The sequence below is a fragment of the Lacerta agilis genome, chromosome 12 (assembly GCF_009819535.1).
Source record: "Lacerta agilis isolate rLacAgi1 chromosome 12, rLacAgi1.pri, whole genome shotgun sequence".
NCBI classification, from domain to species: Eukaryota; Metazoa; Chordata; class Lepidosauria; order Squamata; family Lacertidae; genus Lacerta; species Lacerta agilis.
Window position 1 is genome coordinate 38781662 of NC_046323.1, and position 18401 is coordinate 38800062.

Below are 18401 nucleotides of genomic sequence, written 5' to 3' on the forward strand. Positions count from 1 at the left end.
ACTGTACTAAGTCACACCTGTTGCTCCACCCACATTTGCCTTTGGCCCTACACCACTGGCAAGTGGCCCTCAGAAGATGGCCCTTTATTCCAACATAGGGGGAGGGTTCGGGGCCTTGCCATGCAAGTATAGCTCTGCGAGGGACACTGGGATCTCATAACAATGATTCTTTTTGAGAAGCCACGACTGCTTCAAGTGGTATGATCATGAATTCAACGTACAGTGCAGATGGGACCCAAATCTACTTAGGAGGATTCTTCCAATTGGATAATCCATTTGCTGTTTCCAATGGTAAACACATATTTTGGTACAATTCCTGTTCCTTCTCGCTAGGCACTCTGAAATATGTATAGTGGTTCTCAATGCTTGAGGCACATTCTGAGTTTCCTCTGAGCAGTTCCAAAGCACTTTCAGGGTGAAGAGAAGCATTTTCGATCCCAAATGAATCTTAAACCATTTACGCATATACCAAAATTGTTTAGAAAGCCCCAATATTCTGGAAATTATCCCACACCATGTTTCATGAAGACTAGTAATTTAAGAGCTTCAGATGCATTTCCTGAATAGGGTAAGTTGAATGTTCATGTGCAAGTGTCTGTCAAAAGGCATTTGAGTTGCCAAGGCGGGGAAACTACTAGAAAATCAAGGTACAATGGCTTGATCAAGGTACAACATTCCCACCTCAGTTGAAGCTAGATCTATCATCTATCATCTATCTATCTTAATGTTTGGACAGTTCTAGTCAATTTCTTGAATAATGGTGAGAACATAAGGAATACAAAATCACTGTTAATCTGACATCCTTACCTATTCGCAGCTTTAACTGTACTTGCTGTGGTTGAATTTGAGTAATGTCTTCCGGTTTAAGATTCTCAGCAGTCCCTTTGACACGATTGGTTACTTCCTTGTTTTTCAGCATTTCCTGTGAGCCTCTGGGATTTTCTATTTCACCTGAAGGGCAGCCCTTAGCTTTTAAAACTTCCAAATCATCACATTGTGCTGAAGTAGATTCTCCTTCTTGTAAGAAGGTCTAGCAAACATAAACAAAACCAGGTTCTAAATTATTCACAGTAGGCTCATCTCCAACTATACTACCACCATGGTTCATTCCGCATACAATTCAAAACACCGCTGACATTTAAAAAACCAAATCTGATTTTCACTTTGTATTGCTATATTAGTTGCAGGAGGGGATCACCTTCAGTAAAGGTATGTTTTCAGAAATGCAAAGATACAGCAGAGTGCAGCAAAGTCTAATTTTTGTACTAAACTGTAATATTGTTCCAAATGTTATTTTATTATTTTTACTATTTTTAATAGTTCCTTGGAAGATGATTGAAAGCAGCATAAAAATGGAATGGAATTCAGCAATGTTATAGTGATGAGCAGTTCAGAGCAAACTAACTTGACAGTAGTTTTCAAGAAGCTGTAAGCGGGCTTGGTAGGTTTCAAAGCTATCACCTGTCCCTGCGAGGAAGCCCTGGGGGAAGGGTTGAGATGCAAGGGCCTAGCAGAGCTAGCAAAAACAGGAGACAGCTGCAGGATGGGCAGGGTAGACTGTAAGGGCACAGACTCCGAAAAGGAGTCATGACACCGGTGTGGGTGTGGGTCATGGTTGCAACCACAAGCTACAAGAAGAACGGGAGAGGAGGAGAATGAAAGAGATGTGAGGTAGACTCAGAGAGGAAGAAGTCCTGGCATTTGAAAGAATGGGCCCTTGCTTCCAGTAGTGGGGTGTGTGATGAAGCAGTAAAGCCTAAACCAGCTGGGCTCTTGCCAGGAGCCAAGTGCCAGAGAGGCAGAGGAGACATGGCAGGAACTGAACTCGAGAGACAACACAGCCAGAAAAACAGCTTGGTTGAGGGACAAAAATAAGTGTTTAGTCCAGGCATGAAAAGGAAGATCCAACAGCAAATCTGGAGAGGGGACTGCACATTGTTATTGTTAGTGTGCCTGCAACCGTGACGAACAGACCAAAACAAGGAAGGTTTTATATATAATTTTAGTGAGATCACTTCTGAAGGGAGTGAGGGAGTAATGCATTCATTTGATGTAGAGCTACTCCATCTTAGCTCTCAGTCCTGGAGGACCTGCCCCCTGCCTTGCAAGCCTTTTTTCACCTGGCCTGAGAGCTACAAAAGCTGAGGCTGCTGAACAGAATCTTGGGTTGGGGTGGTTTTTTTGGGGGGGGGGGAGCAAGGAGTTGTTGCTGTTGGTTTATTGTATCTTTATTTTAGATATTGTTGCGACATATGTGGAAACTGTTCTGTTTGGTTGTATTTTTTAAAAAACGATTTATTCATTGTTTATGACTCCTTTTGTTATAATGTTATGTATTTTTTTCATGCTGTAAGCTCCCTTGAGCATGGTTAGAAGGATGAAAAGCAGCATACATACAAACAAAAGTATGTACAGTGAGGAAAGAAAGTATTTGATCCCCTGCTAAATTTGCCCGTTTGCCCTCTGACGAAGAAATGACCAGCCCATAATTTTAATGGTAGGTTTATTGTAGCTGTGAGAGACAGAATAACAACAGGAAAACCCGCCCCCCAAAAACCCAGAAGACAAAAGTCAGAGAGGTCATTTCTTCATCAGAGGGCAAATGGGCAAATTTAGCAGGGGAATCAAATACTTTCCCCTCTCACTGTATGTATGTATGTATGTATGTGTACGTGTACCTTCAAGTGTGGAGGATGCCAAAGTTAGATTCTTTCCTCTTGGAAATAAGTACAATACACATGTGTAGCATCTTGATAAGAACATACACTAGTGGCCAAAATTGTCTTTCCATTGATATAAAATTTTATGGTATTATTCTCCCCCCCCCCCAAAAAAGTGGTGCTATGAGCCATCATTGCCAAAACAAGATGACACCTGACTGGCTCTCTAAACACCCCTTTTTCTGGTTATTTGGCTATAACTTTTGATAGAATACAGATAATTGAACAATCTTTGTTGCATTACATTCTTCATTAAATTATCTTTCCACCGATATATAATTTTATGGTGTTACTAAAAAAAGAAAAGAAAGAAACCCTCAAAAATACACTTTCTCCAAAAGGTATCCATAATTTTGGTCACTAGTATAGGAAGCTGAATGCCCCCCCCCCCAGTCAGAATCATTGTCCATCTACCCCAGAGTTCTCTGCTTGGGCTGACAGCATTTCTCTGGGGTCTGAAGAAGAAGTGTTTCACATCAGCTACTGCTTGACCTTTTTAAACTAGAGATGCCAAGGGCTGGGCCTGGGACCCTCTCCCTGCAAATCGTAGGACTCTGCCACTCAGCTATGGCTTGTTTCCCCTATTTTAAATACATAAGAGCCCCAGAGGAAGATGCCATACAGGTTCCTGGGGAAGTATACTCAAAGCAGCCCATCCAAGACCCAGAAAGGAACAGTGAGTCATTGCTGTCTGCTGGTTTACATGACCACACGACCAAACAGCCAATACAGTACCTGACACTTTGCATGTAAAATCCAATGAAGACACATTATTATATGCTACAGCATAAAAGCAATTTGTGTTTTATCACTTTCACACACATGGATGTGTCTGGAAGCAATTTCTGTAAAAGGATGACCAGGAGGATAGGAACTGCTCTTTGCTGTATCTGTTAGACAGCCCAGTTCATACACTGTATTTACCGGTATCCCCTGAAGTTTAGTGTGAAAACACCAGTGAACAAAACAGCAAACTAAGTACAAATTGTGCACACTAGCAGTGGCACTAGAAAGGAACTATCAGAATTAACAAGCAGTGGAAAAACAAAAAGGGATCAAGTTAGGTTTTGCCTTTTCTAGCTTCAACATACAACATAGCATACTACTGTTAATTTATTTGACTTCTTCACTGTAAGGTTCCAAGGCAGGTTGCAGCAATTTACTATTCCAACAGTTTAAAACAAATTATGGTCACAGCGGTAGAGTGGGTCCTGAAAATACACACTTCGGGTGTCAAAGGCCAGGGCAAAGTGGCAAAGCAGAATACAGATATTTTATTTTGCGGGGTAGAAACACAGGAAGCCTCAGTGGAAGGAAGTTCAGTGGAAACTGTAGCTGTCAGAAGCAGGGCTTTAGCCTAGCCTTCTCTTCAACATTTTGCTTTTATCATTAAAAAAAATTATATCCCACTCTATGTCTGTAGACTTCAGGATGGGTTATGGCAATCAAAAACAAAACTATTAATCACCATTAAAAAAAAACAAGTTATGTACATTATGTCTTCTGGGTATCTCATGAATCAAAAGGCCTGTAAAAGATAGACATTTTCTGTTATCTCTGTGCATGGATTTTTGTTATTTTTGCTGCTGTTGTTTTGGAGAAGTATTCAAGCATGCAAGTCCCGATCTGCAGTCTGAAATAGTACATTCCATACAGAGGTTTAACCACCTCTGTGAAACTAGGCCTAAGGATTATATCAGAACTTAGGACTCAGGACATTCCAGAAGTCAACTAGATTTAAAACACACAGAAAATTCTGTTTCCCTGTCCACCTGCTTTGTCTGCAGCTAAAGTTACTGCCCTTCTAATATCACCAGGAGAATATAATTAAATCCAGACAGAGAGACTCCAGAGTGGAATGATTTTAAATAACTATGAGGGAGAACTAGGGAGGGGGCAGAGTCCTTGCCACTGGCAAAGGGAAGAGGACAAAGCCTAAGGAGACTGCATTCTTAAAATAAAAAAAGATTTTAGTAACAGAGTGAAGAATTTACCCATTCACCTGGTTCCAACTGCAGATAGCAACTGCTTCTAGCTAATCAGGGTAACATGGTTCATTTCAGAGAATTCGCCTCTCTACCCCTTTCATCTGGCATTCAAGAGACCTCAGACTATTTCATGCATACGAGTCAACTACTTATGTCCACATGACAAACACCCCTGTCCCTGTGTAGGGAAGGGGGCATGGAAAAACAGCAGTGTGAACTAAGCTATATATGGATACAGCCTGTAGTGCCAATCTGATCATTACAGTTGGAAAGTAGAAGAGCTGGGACGGGGAGAAATGGAGAACAGTCACAGCATGTTATTTGATAGATAACTTGTAAATAAGTCAATATATTTCAACTGATGCATAAGGGACACACTTATTTCTATTCTCAATGGAGTATTAAAAGAGAGAAATGGCAAGGAATCTTTCCTTGCAAATCTGCCTGTTTGTGTACAACTCAGCTGCACTTTCTCTCTTGCTGGTCACTGGTGAGGTGGAATCCCTTCCCTGAAAATTGAATTTGTGGACAAAGCACCAAGTGAGGAATCTCTTTACCCTCAAATTGCACCAGGGTCTTTTTATTCTGCTGTGTGAAACAAACAGATCCATTCCATCTCCAAATCCTCTGGCACATGCAGAGGAGTTGGGAAATAAGGCAAAGGTGTTTCACCCAAATACAAACAGGGAAACTCAAATGCACTAAGAGAAGGTCTTGCTCTTGTTACTTCCTATTGTGTATTCCAGCCCAGGTTAACAGATGATTCTTTCAAGCAGGGGAAACACAGGGTCATTTGTTGACCTACTGGTGGGCTGGAGCAAAGAGATATTTTGAGCACCTCCCAGCCCAGCCCAGCCCAGCCCAGCCCAGCCCAGCCCAGCCCAGCCGAGTAAATGGCCCTGCCACTCACCTGAAGAAAGCCGTCTTTCACCTTGCACTTTACAGGAACTTCAAAGCAGCACAAGAATCCTGCTACCCATTTAATTGGCACAACAACCCTGAGAGGTAATTAGGTTGAGAGTGTGTAACATAACCAAGGTCGCCCACAGAGCTTTATGGCCTGAGTAGTGATTAGGACCAGAGTGTCTGCATTCTTATTCCAGCACTAACTATTAGACCATAGTGGATCTCAAAAACCTCTCCATGTGCACAAAAGCATCTTCCAAAGGCACCAAGGGCTCATTAAAACAAGGAAGATTATTTCTGACAAAAAAAATATTTGCTGATCTTGATGCTGCTGCCAGCACTGTTTCCTACCAGTTCCAGAATAACAATGACGACGACAACAACAACAACAATAACAATTTAACCCACAAGCTAGGAATTGTTATTCACAAAGCCAATCTTAAACATACATGACAGCCTCCACATCTCCGCCACCAAAATTTTAACCACAGCAGACTTATTGTTCACATCTGCTCTGCACTTTGTAGAGTCTAACATTGACCAAAGAAACCTGTAGCTTTCATTTGCAGCTTATTTATCAATGCAAATGAGTGTATCATAAAAAGTTATTGAATGTATAAGAATAGCTACAAAATATTGCAAATGAAATATATTTTTTAAAAATACTTACTGCATTTTTGCACCATCCACAATTTGGTCCAGCTTGTATACAATCAGCACATGATTTAGCATTAGCTTTTATACAATTGCTCCCACCTATAAGAAAATGCAAAGGTTTTTTTTAAAAAAAGAAATGACAACACATACCTAACTTAATGTAGTGTATAAGTAAATGTCTTACTAGCCATAAACTGAGGTTCAAACTAATCATTATATCTATAATTAACATATGATTGCAAGTGTTGCTTAACAATCAATTCCACAAGTGCTCAGAGCCTAGAGGGGAAGTTGGAGCACCAATGCACATTTCTTCTGTGCCAATTCATAACTCATTAATTAGGACTGCTTCAAATGCCATGAACAATTCGAAAAACCATGAAAACCACAACATTCATGCATGACAAATTGCACGTGCATTCATTGCACTGCACACACACGATGAAAAGGTGATGCTAATCTAGATTTTCCATTGTATGTACAAACAGTAAAATAGATGCAGGTGGATTCCAAATATAAAGGATGAAACGGCAGAACGTAGAGATGTTCTGCAAGAGAAATTGCACCTGCATCTATTTCACTGCATGTACGGAAAGGCTGTTTGGTTTTTCTTACTTGGAAGAATAAGAGGTGCATAACATTTCAAATGACCTGACGTGGGACAAGAGTACAATTTCAAGCTGTAGATGCAGTTCAGCATCCTTCAGATGGCTACACTAGAGAAATAAGAGTGTGGTTCTGAAGATACAGCTCAATCTCTTCTCCAGGGCAAACACTTCCTCCTCCTACCTCCTGTTCATATGCCCTCTTTGCCAACTGTTTCACAGACATGAGCAAAGAGGTTAAACCAACATGGATTAATGTTGTATGAAAGTGGAACATGCAGCATTTGTCCATGAATCAATTCAAAACAAACATAGCAAGCTTACACTGGATAGCTCTGGAATTAATACCGGTAGATCACCTGCACTGTAGAATAGAAAAACAGTCTATGCTTTCTAAACCTGTACATATTTCCATTTACCTTGTTGGGCAGATCCACAGACCACAAAGCAGTTTAATAATCCAATCCAGATGAGAAACTTGAACTCTGCCTGTAAAATAAAATATAAATAATTGAACTAGTTAACTATTTCTCTCCCTTTGTTACGAGCACTTGCGTCAAAAGTACATAGCACTGTCAACTGCATTGTAAAAAGGTTATACTTACTATACAATCACTGTTTAAAATGTTGCAGTAAAAGCAGAATGAATACTATATTCTGTCCTTCTGGAAGCAAAGTAAAGCTCTACAGATCAGAAATAGGCATGAAAAACACAGCATAGAAAAACAGAGACAAACACAGATCTCATGTAACAGTATTTTTTCTTTAATTGCATTTGTATGTTTGCATATGAATTACTTTGAGCTTTATTCAAGTTTGTAGTATTGTATAATTTAATTGTGGAAAGGTATTAAATATACTTAGAAAAAATCTAGAAAAGAATTCGCAACATCCCCACATCACTGCAGTGATTCCAACTATACATTTAAATACAGTGTGCTATTGTAGAAACTAACTAAATAATACCTCTTTTATCACAAGTATATGAAGCACAGGGAAAATGTGGGTGTGACCTTTATTTATATTTTAAAATAATTTATTATGGGTCAATATTGGGGGCTCTTGCATGAGAAAACGAATCTCAATTTCTCCCAACTAGACTTGCTTTTATTAACATCTTAATTCCATGCATTTCTGATTTCTGATCAGGGAACCACAACAAAAGATCAGGGGGATGTTGTAGACATAGTGTATCTTGATTTCAGTAAGGCTTTTGACATAGTCCACCACCATAGTCTTGTGGTAAAAAGAGCTGGTAAAATGTGGACTGGAGAGGGTAACTGTTAGGTGGATTTGTAGCTGGTTGACTGACTGAACCCAAAGAGTTCCTCATCATCCTGGAACTAATGGTTCCTCATCATCCTGAAAAAAGGGACAAGTGGGGTGCCACAGGGTTCCCTCCTGGGCCTGTTGTTGTTCATCTTTAGATGACGGACTTGAGGGGATGCTCAACAAATTTGCAGATGACACCAAACTGCTGCAGAAGACAGGGTCTGGAAACCAAGTCTTATGAGGAATGGTTGAGGAAGTTGGGTATGTTTAGCCTGGAAAAGAAGAGACTGAGAAGAGATATGATAGCCATCTTCAAATATTGAAAGGGCTGTCACATGGAAAATAGAGAATGCTTGTTTTCTCCTGCTCTGGGGGATAGGACTCAAATCAACAGCTTTGAGTTACGAGAAAGGAGATCCCAACTAAACATCAGAAGAACTTTCTGACAGTAAAAGTTGTTTGACAGTGGAACTGTCTCCCTTGGTAGGTGATAAGCTCTCTTCCCTTGGAGGTTTGTAAGCAGAGGTTGGATGGTCATCTGTCATGGATGCTTTAGTTGAGATTCCCGCATTGCAAGGTGTTAGACTAGATGGCCTCAGTGTACCTACCAACTGTACAATTCTATGATCTGATGGGAACATGTACAGTTCTTTTGTTGTTGTTTAGTCGTTTAGTCATGTCCGACTCTTTGTGACCCCATGGACCAGAGCACGCCAGGCACTCCTGTCTTCCACTGCCTCCCGCAGTTTGGTCAAACTTATGATGGCAGCTTCGAGAGCACTGTCCAACCATCTCATCCTCTGTCGTCCCCTTCTCCTTGTGCCCTCAATCTTTCCCAACATCAGGGTCTTTTCCAGGGAGTCTTTTCTTCTCATGAGGTGGCCAAAGTACTGGAGCCTCAGCTTCAGGATCTGTCCTTCCAGTGAGCACTCAGGGCTGATTTCCTTAAGAGTGGATAGGTTTGATCTTTTTGCAGTCCATGGGACTCTTAAGAGTCTCCTCCAGCATCGTAATTCAAAAGCATCAATTCTTCGGCCATCAGCCAGCTCTCACTTCCGTACATCACTACTGGGAAAACCATAGCTTTAACTATACGGACCTTTGTTGGGAAGGTGATGTCTCTGTTTTTTTAAGATGCTGTCTAGGTTTGTCATTGCTTTTCTCCCAAGAAGCAGGCGTCTTTTAATTTCGTGACTGCTGTCACCATCTGCAGTGAAAATATGGAGCCCAAGAAAGTAAAATCTCTCACTGCCTCCATTTCTTCCCCTTCTATTTGCCAGGAGGTGATAGGACCAGTGGCCATGATCTCTTTTTTTATGTTGAGCTTCAGACCATATTTTGTGCTCTCCTCTTTCACCGTCATTAAGAGGTTCTTTAATTCCTCTTCACTTTTTGCCATCAAAGCTGTGTCATCTGCATATCTGAATTGGTTGATATTTCTTCCGGCAATCTTAATTCTGGCTTGGGATTCATCTAGTCCAGTATAGTTTTAGCAGACTGCAAAGCACTTTGGACTGAGGTGGCCTGTTTTCCAAAGCATCAAAAAGCATTTCAAACCAAATACTGTAGTTGAGGCAGATCCCTAATAGGGATCAGCCTTTACTTTTTTAAATGACTGGAAACTATTTATTTCCTATCAAGACATCTAATTAGCAAATGCAGTTTTAGTTATGTAGTAGATGCTGACTAGCATTTTGTCATCACCTTAGTTCATTTTGATAGTTTGAAATCCCTTACCTTACCTTTATCCAAAAATCTCACTCCCACTCCCCCCGCAACCACAAATCACAGTACAGGCAATGACTCTTTTATGCTCGTCCAATATGTGTGTTACCACACATGTGCGCATCACTGCAACCAGGAAGTGGCCAGGAAAGGGGGCGTGGCGTAACAGGGTGAGCAGGCTTATGCACGCTCCTCCAACATGTGAAGGGGTCAAGAACATAACCCCTGTGCAGAACCATTGGTACCTGTACAACAATTCACCAGACATTTCTTCCTGGTGGAAGCAAAGTTATTGCCTCATTTTTTGAGCAAACTCAGCACCATAGATGCTTCCTACGCACAACTCCTTCAAGATGAGATTATTCAGCTGGGTGTAACTTAAAAGCCCATATTTAGCTACACAAAATCAATTTTGTTTAGAATATAAATAGTTCTTACACAGCTTACCACACAGCCTGTATGTATTACACAGCAGTATTTCCACATCATACCTTAGCCTTCATAAAGGCCTGACTTGCTTTTAAAAAATCCCAACTATCATTAAGAGGCAGCATCCTATGATGACTACAATCTTACTGAGAAAAAAAGTAAGTAGAAAACTAAGCTTCTTTGTCCATCCATATTAAACCTGGAAAAACTTATCTCATTATTCTTGTAATAGCAAGATCAGTCAAGAGACAGAAAAGAATCATACAATTTAAGCCCTATAATGACAGGCTATTCTTGGGAGTTTTCTCCAATCACCAGCACCAACCAGGACAGCTGTTACATGGTTAGACTTTTTTGCCATGTGGCATTGCTCTCCTAAAAGCAGCATGTTCACTACATATTCAAGGTGAGGTAAAAAGGAAATTTCTGCCTAGTACATGCATAACCCAATGTCTGTTTCTCTTCAGTAAAAGGAAGTTCACCATTTCCTTTAGAACAGGCATGTCCTGATCACTGGACGTTTGTGGTAGATCACTGGTGGATCATTGGCTCCCCCAAAGAAGCTGAACAAATGTGGCTCTCCTAAAAAAAGCTCAACGACTTTGACCTGAACCCAAAAAAGGGGGTAGATCACTCCCAGCTTTTAACTCTGTGAGTAGATCGCAGTCTCTTGGGGGTTGGCCACCCCTGCTTTAGAACTCATGACTTTTAAATGCTTCCACCCAAGAAAGTTAACAGATGCTCAGTGATAGAGCTTTAAATATCTGTGATGTTCCAAATTTTCTCAGTCAACCATAAAGTATTTTACAGACCATATGTACATTTCTTACAGATAGTAAGTATTCAGCACCTCATCGTACAACAAAAGTGAGGCTTCCCACCCCCTCATGTCTGGGCATCAGCATGTTTTTACATGAGTAGAATGTGTCCTTTTATTTAAAATGCATCTCTGGGTTATTTGTGGGGCATAGGAATTTGTTCATTATTATTTTTTTCAAAATATAGTCCAGCCCACTAGATGGTCTAAGGGATGGTGGACTGAAAATGTTGCTGACCCCTGGGGTTATGGGAATTATAGTGCAACAACACCTGGAAGGTCAGAAGGTCCCCATCCTGCTTTAATGGCTCCAAAATGTGGGGGGCGGGGGCGGGAAGGAGATCTGAGATTTAGAAATGGGGAGGGTGTGTGAAAATCACAATTCCATGCAAGCACAACAAGTAGAAAGTTATTTTATAAGCCTCTTTTCAGCTCTAAAAAGGGCCCTAAAGCAGCTCATATAAAAATGTAAGAATCATAATATTCTATATGATAGAATACATAAGATTCCTAAGAATCTCGGCTTTCTATTGAACAAGTCAACAGATATATACAATAGAGTTTCTAGTCCTCAAGGAATGTGTGGAGATGAAGCAGCAGAAGTCAGAGAAATTCCGGAATAGTGTTTTTGGTGCTCAGTGGCGCTCAGTGCCCTTAATTGCTTCTTGCCCCCAATAACTGACAGACGCATACTCTAAAAGAAGCCATGCAAAGCCCCCCCAACAAACAAGATGTATACAGCTGTGTGTGTGTTCCCCAGCCGAATTAATCTATCATTATTTCCAGTGTGCATTGCTTACTTAACTCCATGTTGTAAACTAATGAAATGAAATGAAATACATTTCTCATATCACATGATAATCCCATACAGAATAATACCATGGGAAATGGCAATTAGATTTTAAAAAGATTTAAAACTGGCACTATTATCTCCATTAACACCACACCCAAAGGAAGGGAGTATTTCCTACTGTGTGTGTAAGTCAACTAATGAAATAGATTAGAAACATTCCTGACCATTCTACTGTAGCCAAGTGAATATCAAGGTGCTATTGTGCTATATATGCCCTCACAGACTCTCATATATATATATATATATATATGCATATATAGTGGCCCTTCAGCTGCTGTTGGACACTGACTCCCATCAGCTACAGCCAAGATGGCCAATGATCTGGGGTTGAAATTTAGTTTTTTAAAAATCCCATTGTTGGTATTGAGCCATTTTTTAAAAATCCAGAATAAGCCCTTAATCACATGTTTTGGGTGTTTTGGAAATTCTGCATTTCAAGAAACAAAAATACTTGCTTTGAAATAATTAGTGTTAAAGCTTGGTACAGATTTAAATTCTTCTCTGTAAAAGAGAAAGACAAATACAAAATGCAAATGAGAAATCAGGATCTGAAATCTTACTTTGTTACTGCTTTCACAAGAGTTTAAACAAACCAAAGCTCTAAGTTCAGACATTATGAGTAAATGTGGTTTGTTTAAAAAGCAAGCGCTTATCTCCGCGCCTGTTGGTCAAAAGAGGGCTGGGGTAGTCTGAGAACTCGCATACATGGCAGGAAAGCTTGGTTTGCTATTAGTGAGTTAAAGTCCTTTTCAGATGTATCTTTTAAAGACCTCATTGTTGCTGACTGCTTCTATCTTGTACTTTTTGATACGTAAACATTTACTGCCTAGAAAAGGCTGCTTAATCATTTCCTTGGGATACATATTTTGGTGACACAATAATTAGTCATGTTTTGTCATCGTTTTGGTAGATGCTTACAGCCTATGCCTCACTGCCTTTAAAAACGTTAAAAGGTAAGAAGGTATCTGATTGTACTTGCTAAACTATACTAAAGAACATCCAATGTATTCATTCTTCTTCCTAGTTATTTTGGCTACAATCCAAACTACATGCACAGAAAGGTTCCACAGCAAGCTGTAAAAGCCATGAAGACTTTTTGGTTTACGCTATTCTGCAACTGATGAGAGGAAAACCTTGGCAGGGGAGGGCTGCAGCATTTCTTTGCTGGGTTCCAACCAATATGATCAGAAGTAGTGTGATACTAAATTTTTACTTTCATAAACTTCATTTCATGCAATTCCACTGGCTTCCATGCCATATGCCAACATGACTGAATTGCCATTTGCATGTCAGTATAATACAACACGTAGCATAGTGGATCAGAGTGTGACCTGCAGCCCCAGATTTAAATCTCACTTCAGCAATCGACTCACGAGGCAGCCTCAGCTCTTCTTACATGGCTACTGTAAGGATTACATATGAAGTTCTTCAAACACTCTAGAGCACTATATAAATAGCAATTAGCGCACACTTTTAAACTACCATAATGCCAAACAATCACCAACAGATGAGTACTGGCGTAATGGCCAAATACATACAATATTACTTATACCAAGAAATGTTTTGGTATTTTTATAGTTACCAGTAACATTCTTAATCTGAGTTTTGTCAACAATGTTAGGAGCTGTGTAAATTTATCTTTAAAATTGGATAATGCCACATCCCAATAGAATCCTTGGAAAACTCCTATATTATTATTATTATTATTATACCTGAAATGTCTTCCATTTATACATGTTTGGAAACCTCCTTGGCTTGTGCTGGAAGAGATATACCACACTGTATGTACCCACTGCCATCTTTCAACTTGAGCAGTGAGAAACTCTTGAAAGCATAGGTGACAAGGACAAAAAAGCCCTCAAAACTGTAATGCAATCTATAGTGCACAGAACTGGGTTAAACACAATATAGTTAATAAGATTAAACAGTGTGTGAGTTTTTCAATAGTTAACTAAAAATAAATAAATAAATGACATGTTAAACTCAAGGGGATAAGAGTCAACGTGTCTTTTCCCTGAGAACAATCCACACATGTTCTGAATACACAATTATTTGTCCTTGCTCATTTCACCTCACTGCCAGCATCACAACTAAAATAATAAAATGATCTCATAAGGGCTTTGGCTTTTATATTCTATGCATGGAATTGGTTCTTGTCTATAAAACCAAATGCCATAACAAATAAATATTTATGGCACAAAGGATCTATGCCCTGTGCTACTTACTGGTACATAATATGCTGCTTTCAGGAGCACAAATAGGTTAGCAGTAGCCAGAAAAATAAAAAATGATTACTTATTTCCAATATTCACATACCAGTTTTCACGACTAATGGTGACAAGAGTTTATAAAACAATGAATATGACAATTTTTGTCAGCAGCACGGGGGGCAGATGCACCACTAACCCATGGTTATGAGAACAAGCAGACACAAGCCATAGGCACACTATTTTCACCTTCCCTTATGCACAGCACTTAAAGACTGCAATTCTGCTTAAGCAGGAAAACATAGTTTGCTGTTCTATCCAAGCCTGCCACACTGGTTTGTTCAAATTGTACCTTGCTTGCAAAAGGGGATCAAACTCTAGGTTATAATCCTGGGTTGCTGGCAAAGTATAGTTTGTTGAAACCATCAATTGCTGCTTTTTTAACTGCCTAATTTTTTGCTATTGTGATTGTTATTTTTTAAAAATAAAATAAAATTATAAGCTGCCTTTAAACTCAAGTCCAGGCTCTGTAATGTTCCTCCAAAGTAAGCATGTCTAGAATTTAAATAACAATTAATTGAACAATAGAAAATAGGAATAGGAATAGGAATAGGAATAATTTATTATTGGCCAAGTACATTTTCCAACATACTTGGAATTTGTTTCGGCTACATTGCAATGTAAACATACAGACACTGTTCCTCTCACAATACAAAGAAGTAAAGAAACCCCACCCATATTTTACCTCCCCTTAAGCTATACAACTACGAATTTAACAATTTAATGGCACAAGGGAAAAAACTATTCTTGTGCCTGGCCGATTTTGTATATGAAGTCCTGTAGCGACGTCCAGATGGAAGTAAATCAAGCAGATGATGACCGGGATGTAAAGGATCTGCTACAATTCTCTCTGCTCTCTTCCTTACTCGGGTAGCATAAATTGTCTCTATTGAAGGCAAGCTAACACCAATTACCCTTTCTGCAATTCTTACAGCTCGTTGGAGCTTTTTCTTGTCTCTCTTAGAGGCTGTACCGTACCAAGCTGTTATAGAATTACAGAGAACAGTTTCAATGATGCCTCTGTAGAATTGAATCAACACTTCCTGGGACAATTTAAATTTCCTTAGTTGACGCAGGAAATACAGCCTCTGGTGGACCTTTTTAATAATACTATTGATGTTGCTTGACCAAGTTATAAGAAATTATGGAGCCCAGGAACTTAAAGGACTCTACTATTACAACCATGTTACCAAGAATGGAAAGTGGTGGCAGAACAGAAGAGTGCCTTCTGAAATCAATTACCATTTCTACTGTCTTTTGGATATTTAGTACCAAATTATTTTCGGTGCACCATGAAACAAGATGGTCTACTTCCCGCCTATACACAGATTCATCGTCCTCCTGGATAAGCCCAATAACTGTTGTGTCATCAGCAAATTTCAAGATCTTAACCGATGGATCAGTTGAGGTACATTCATTTGTGTATAGAGAGAAAAGAAGTGGGGAAAGGACACACCCCTGGGGAGCACCGATATTGATGGTATTGTTGCTCGATATAATTTTCCCCAACCTCACCTGCTGCCTCCTGTCCGTTAAAAAGCTGTATATCCATCGGCAAACAGGGGCAGGTAAATTGAGATGAATTAATTTAGAAAACAATTTAGATGGTACAATAGTATTAAAAGCTAAGCTAAAGTCCACAAACAGAACTCGTACATAGGTCCGCAAGGAATCCAGGTGTTGCAGGATGTAGTGCAATGCCATGTTGATTGTATCATCTACTGACCTATTAGCTCGATAAGCAAATTGCAGAGGATCCAGCAAGGGATCAGTAAATAACTGCAAACTTACAGTAACTCCCATCTGGGAGTAGCACTAGTGAACAGAGCTACTGTATCCTTGCAGCTAAAGCTAAGTGTGTGTGTGTTAGCTATGATCTTTGCTGCAGTAGCTCTAGTAGTTGATGAACCAGGAGATCCTTCAATGGCCTATTTCTGCCTCTGGCTAACGTACTGGGAGTGGTGGATTTCCATTGCCCATGCTTTTGGCAGGTGTAGTGGGGATCTCTGCAGTGCTACATCCTAGTCTATAACACACTCCAGCATGGTGGATCAGCACTTCAAGTGACAGCGTCAATTTCCAGAAGCAGTTGAAAAGGCCTCCAGCCTAGGCCTACTTTACAGGTGTGTGAGAAGTTAACATCTTTCTGAGCTAATTTAAAGTGCCAGAATTAACAGAAACCAGATAGGGATTTATTAGCAGTGGAAACATAACATAAAACAGTACTCAGGCATGGTTGACAGAAAGAGAAGAAAGTCCCTATAAGGGCATGTTAACATGCACACATGGACATAACTGATGCAAGCTGCAATTCATTGTATTGGACTGAAAATCATGCATGCAAGTAAGAACAGTCCCAAAACTGTTACCACAAAATATATGAGAGTGAAATCCAGTATCACTTCTCCAGGAAACAACAACGCACATAGGCACCATGAGGCTTGACCTGTGTGCCAAAAAACCCACACGTAAGTCATCAAACTTTGAGGTAAGCATGCACATATCCAGGCTACAAAGTAAACTCTGTGAAAATTAATGGGAGTGGCTTCAGGATGCTAGACTACAGTCCTAAGGCTAAGCAAACATGGAGTCCCTTTCAAAGCATGCTCAATCAGAAAAAGTTCAGCTGTGCTTAATGGAGCAGGTTCCCAGGTAAATGAACAGAGGAATATGGCCCAGTTCCAATGCAGTTCACAAAATGTACTTGCAAATTTGGTAGACGCTGTTCACTTTTAAGCTTTGTAAAGTCTATCAGGAAATGGCATGACAGGCATTTCCTGTCTCTTATGTTGGCATTCTCTTTCAGCTAGGGCATGATTAACACCACCAACTTACAGACACTATTGGGGGAGGGGGGAGAGAAAGCAAGGGACATAAATCTCCTGAGCCCTTCCAGATGTTTGCACTCCAACTCCCATCACTCCCAACCAGGATGGCCAGTGGGGAGGGATGTTGGGAGCTGCAGCCCAACAACATCTGGAGAGCCACAACTTCACCACCCTGCTCTAGACGTCCAACCAAAACAGACCATCCAACACCACACCCACCCACAGGGAACGAGGTTGTGGCACCCTTTAAGGCTAACACAACGATTGTGGCAAAGGTTTAGTGAACTAAAGCCCACGTCATCCGACGTGGCCAACAAATCTGTTAACCTTGTATGGTGCCACAAGATTCTTTTGTTGTGCTGCTGGCTGCAACATCTCTGCCTGCCTTTAAAAAGTCATTTAGGGAGGGGAGGACATATATATATTAACAACAAACAAACAACAACAACAACAAGAAGTGCAGTCCCCCCCCCCCCCGCAGCACCTTCGGTTATTCTCTCCCCCTCGTTCCCGCCCGGCGAACACGCCCATATAAAGGCACGCTTTGGCTTTTCGCGCTTCTGAAAAAGGGCACACGGCGCTCCTTCCTTCCTGCCCCACAGAAAGGACGAGGGGGGGGGAGGGCAGCGCTGTCCCTCCTTCTCCCTACAAGCCCCCACTCTACCCCCCTCCCCGGGCGCCTTTCTCTTTCTCACTCTGCCACACTTTCATATCCCACAAAATAGGGAGAGGCTGGAAACAAAAAAGAAAAGAGGGAGGATACACTCGCAACGCCCAGGCTTAGTTTTGTCGCCCCCTCCCCACAGCGGACCCCCCCCCCTTGCCTGCCCCTCCTCTCCGCCGCTACCTTTGCCATGGCCGCGGGTGAGCTCGGGCGCCTCCCCGACCCTTGTCCGGGGGCTTCGAGAAGTTGGTGGCGGGGCTGAGCCTGCTTCCTCCGCCTCGCCGCTCCTCTCCCTCGTCTTCTCTGCTCCGGGGCCTGGCCCGGCTCGACCTCCTCGGGGCGACGCCTCGGTGGTGCTGAGGGTGGCGGCGCCTACCAGAGCCGCGCCTTCTTCCCTTCCTTCCTTCCTTCCAACCATACGGCAGGGCCGGGAGAAAGGGACGGCCAGGCCTTGCAACCACCGCCGCCGCCGCCGCTCCTTGTGCGCCTCCGGAAGCGCATTCCTCCCCGCTGCCGTCAGGCTGGGCGGAGCATGAAAGGCGCGGAATTGGGGCCCTCAGGCTTGTCTGCGTCTGAGCAAAGCGGGGTTTTCCCTCCTTGGCCCTCGTCACGGAGCGCAGCTGAGCTCACCTTTGCCTTGAAACTCTGCTTTTAGGATCCACAAAGGTTC

The 18401-nt window shown here is 41.4% G+C and overlaps 1 protein-coding gene across 2 annotated transcripts in view; it reads right to left on the reverse strand.

Annotated features, from left to right (window-relative positions):
* Positions 1-18073, reverse strand: part of ITGB1 (integrin subunit beta 1) — a 35809-nt gene extending 17736 nt beyond the window's left edge. Inside the window, exons 1-4 of one of the 2 annotated variants that reach the window (XM_033166139.1) lie at positions 17915-18073; positions 7296-7365; positions 6285-6370; positions 808-1030 (exon numbers count right to left, since the gene is read on the reverse strand). In XM_033166139.1, the coding sequence (XP_033022030.1) occupies positions 808-1030; positions 6285-6370; positions 7296-7365; positions 17915-17923 (388 nt within the window). In that variant the 5' untranslated portion in view covers positions 17924-18073. The remainder of the gene's footprint in view (positions 1-807; positions 1031-6284; positions 6371-7295; positions 7366-17914) is intronic. The other variant, XM_033166140.1, reaches the window with a different exon arrangement.
* Between the last annotated feature and the right edge of the window lie 328 nt (positions 18074-18401).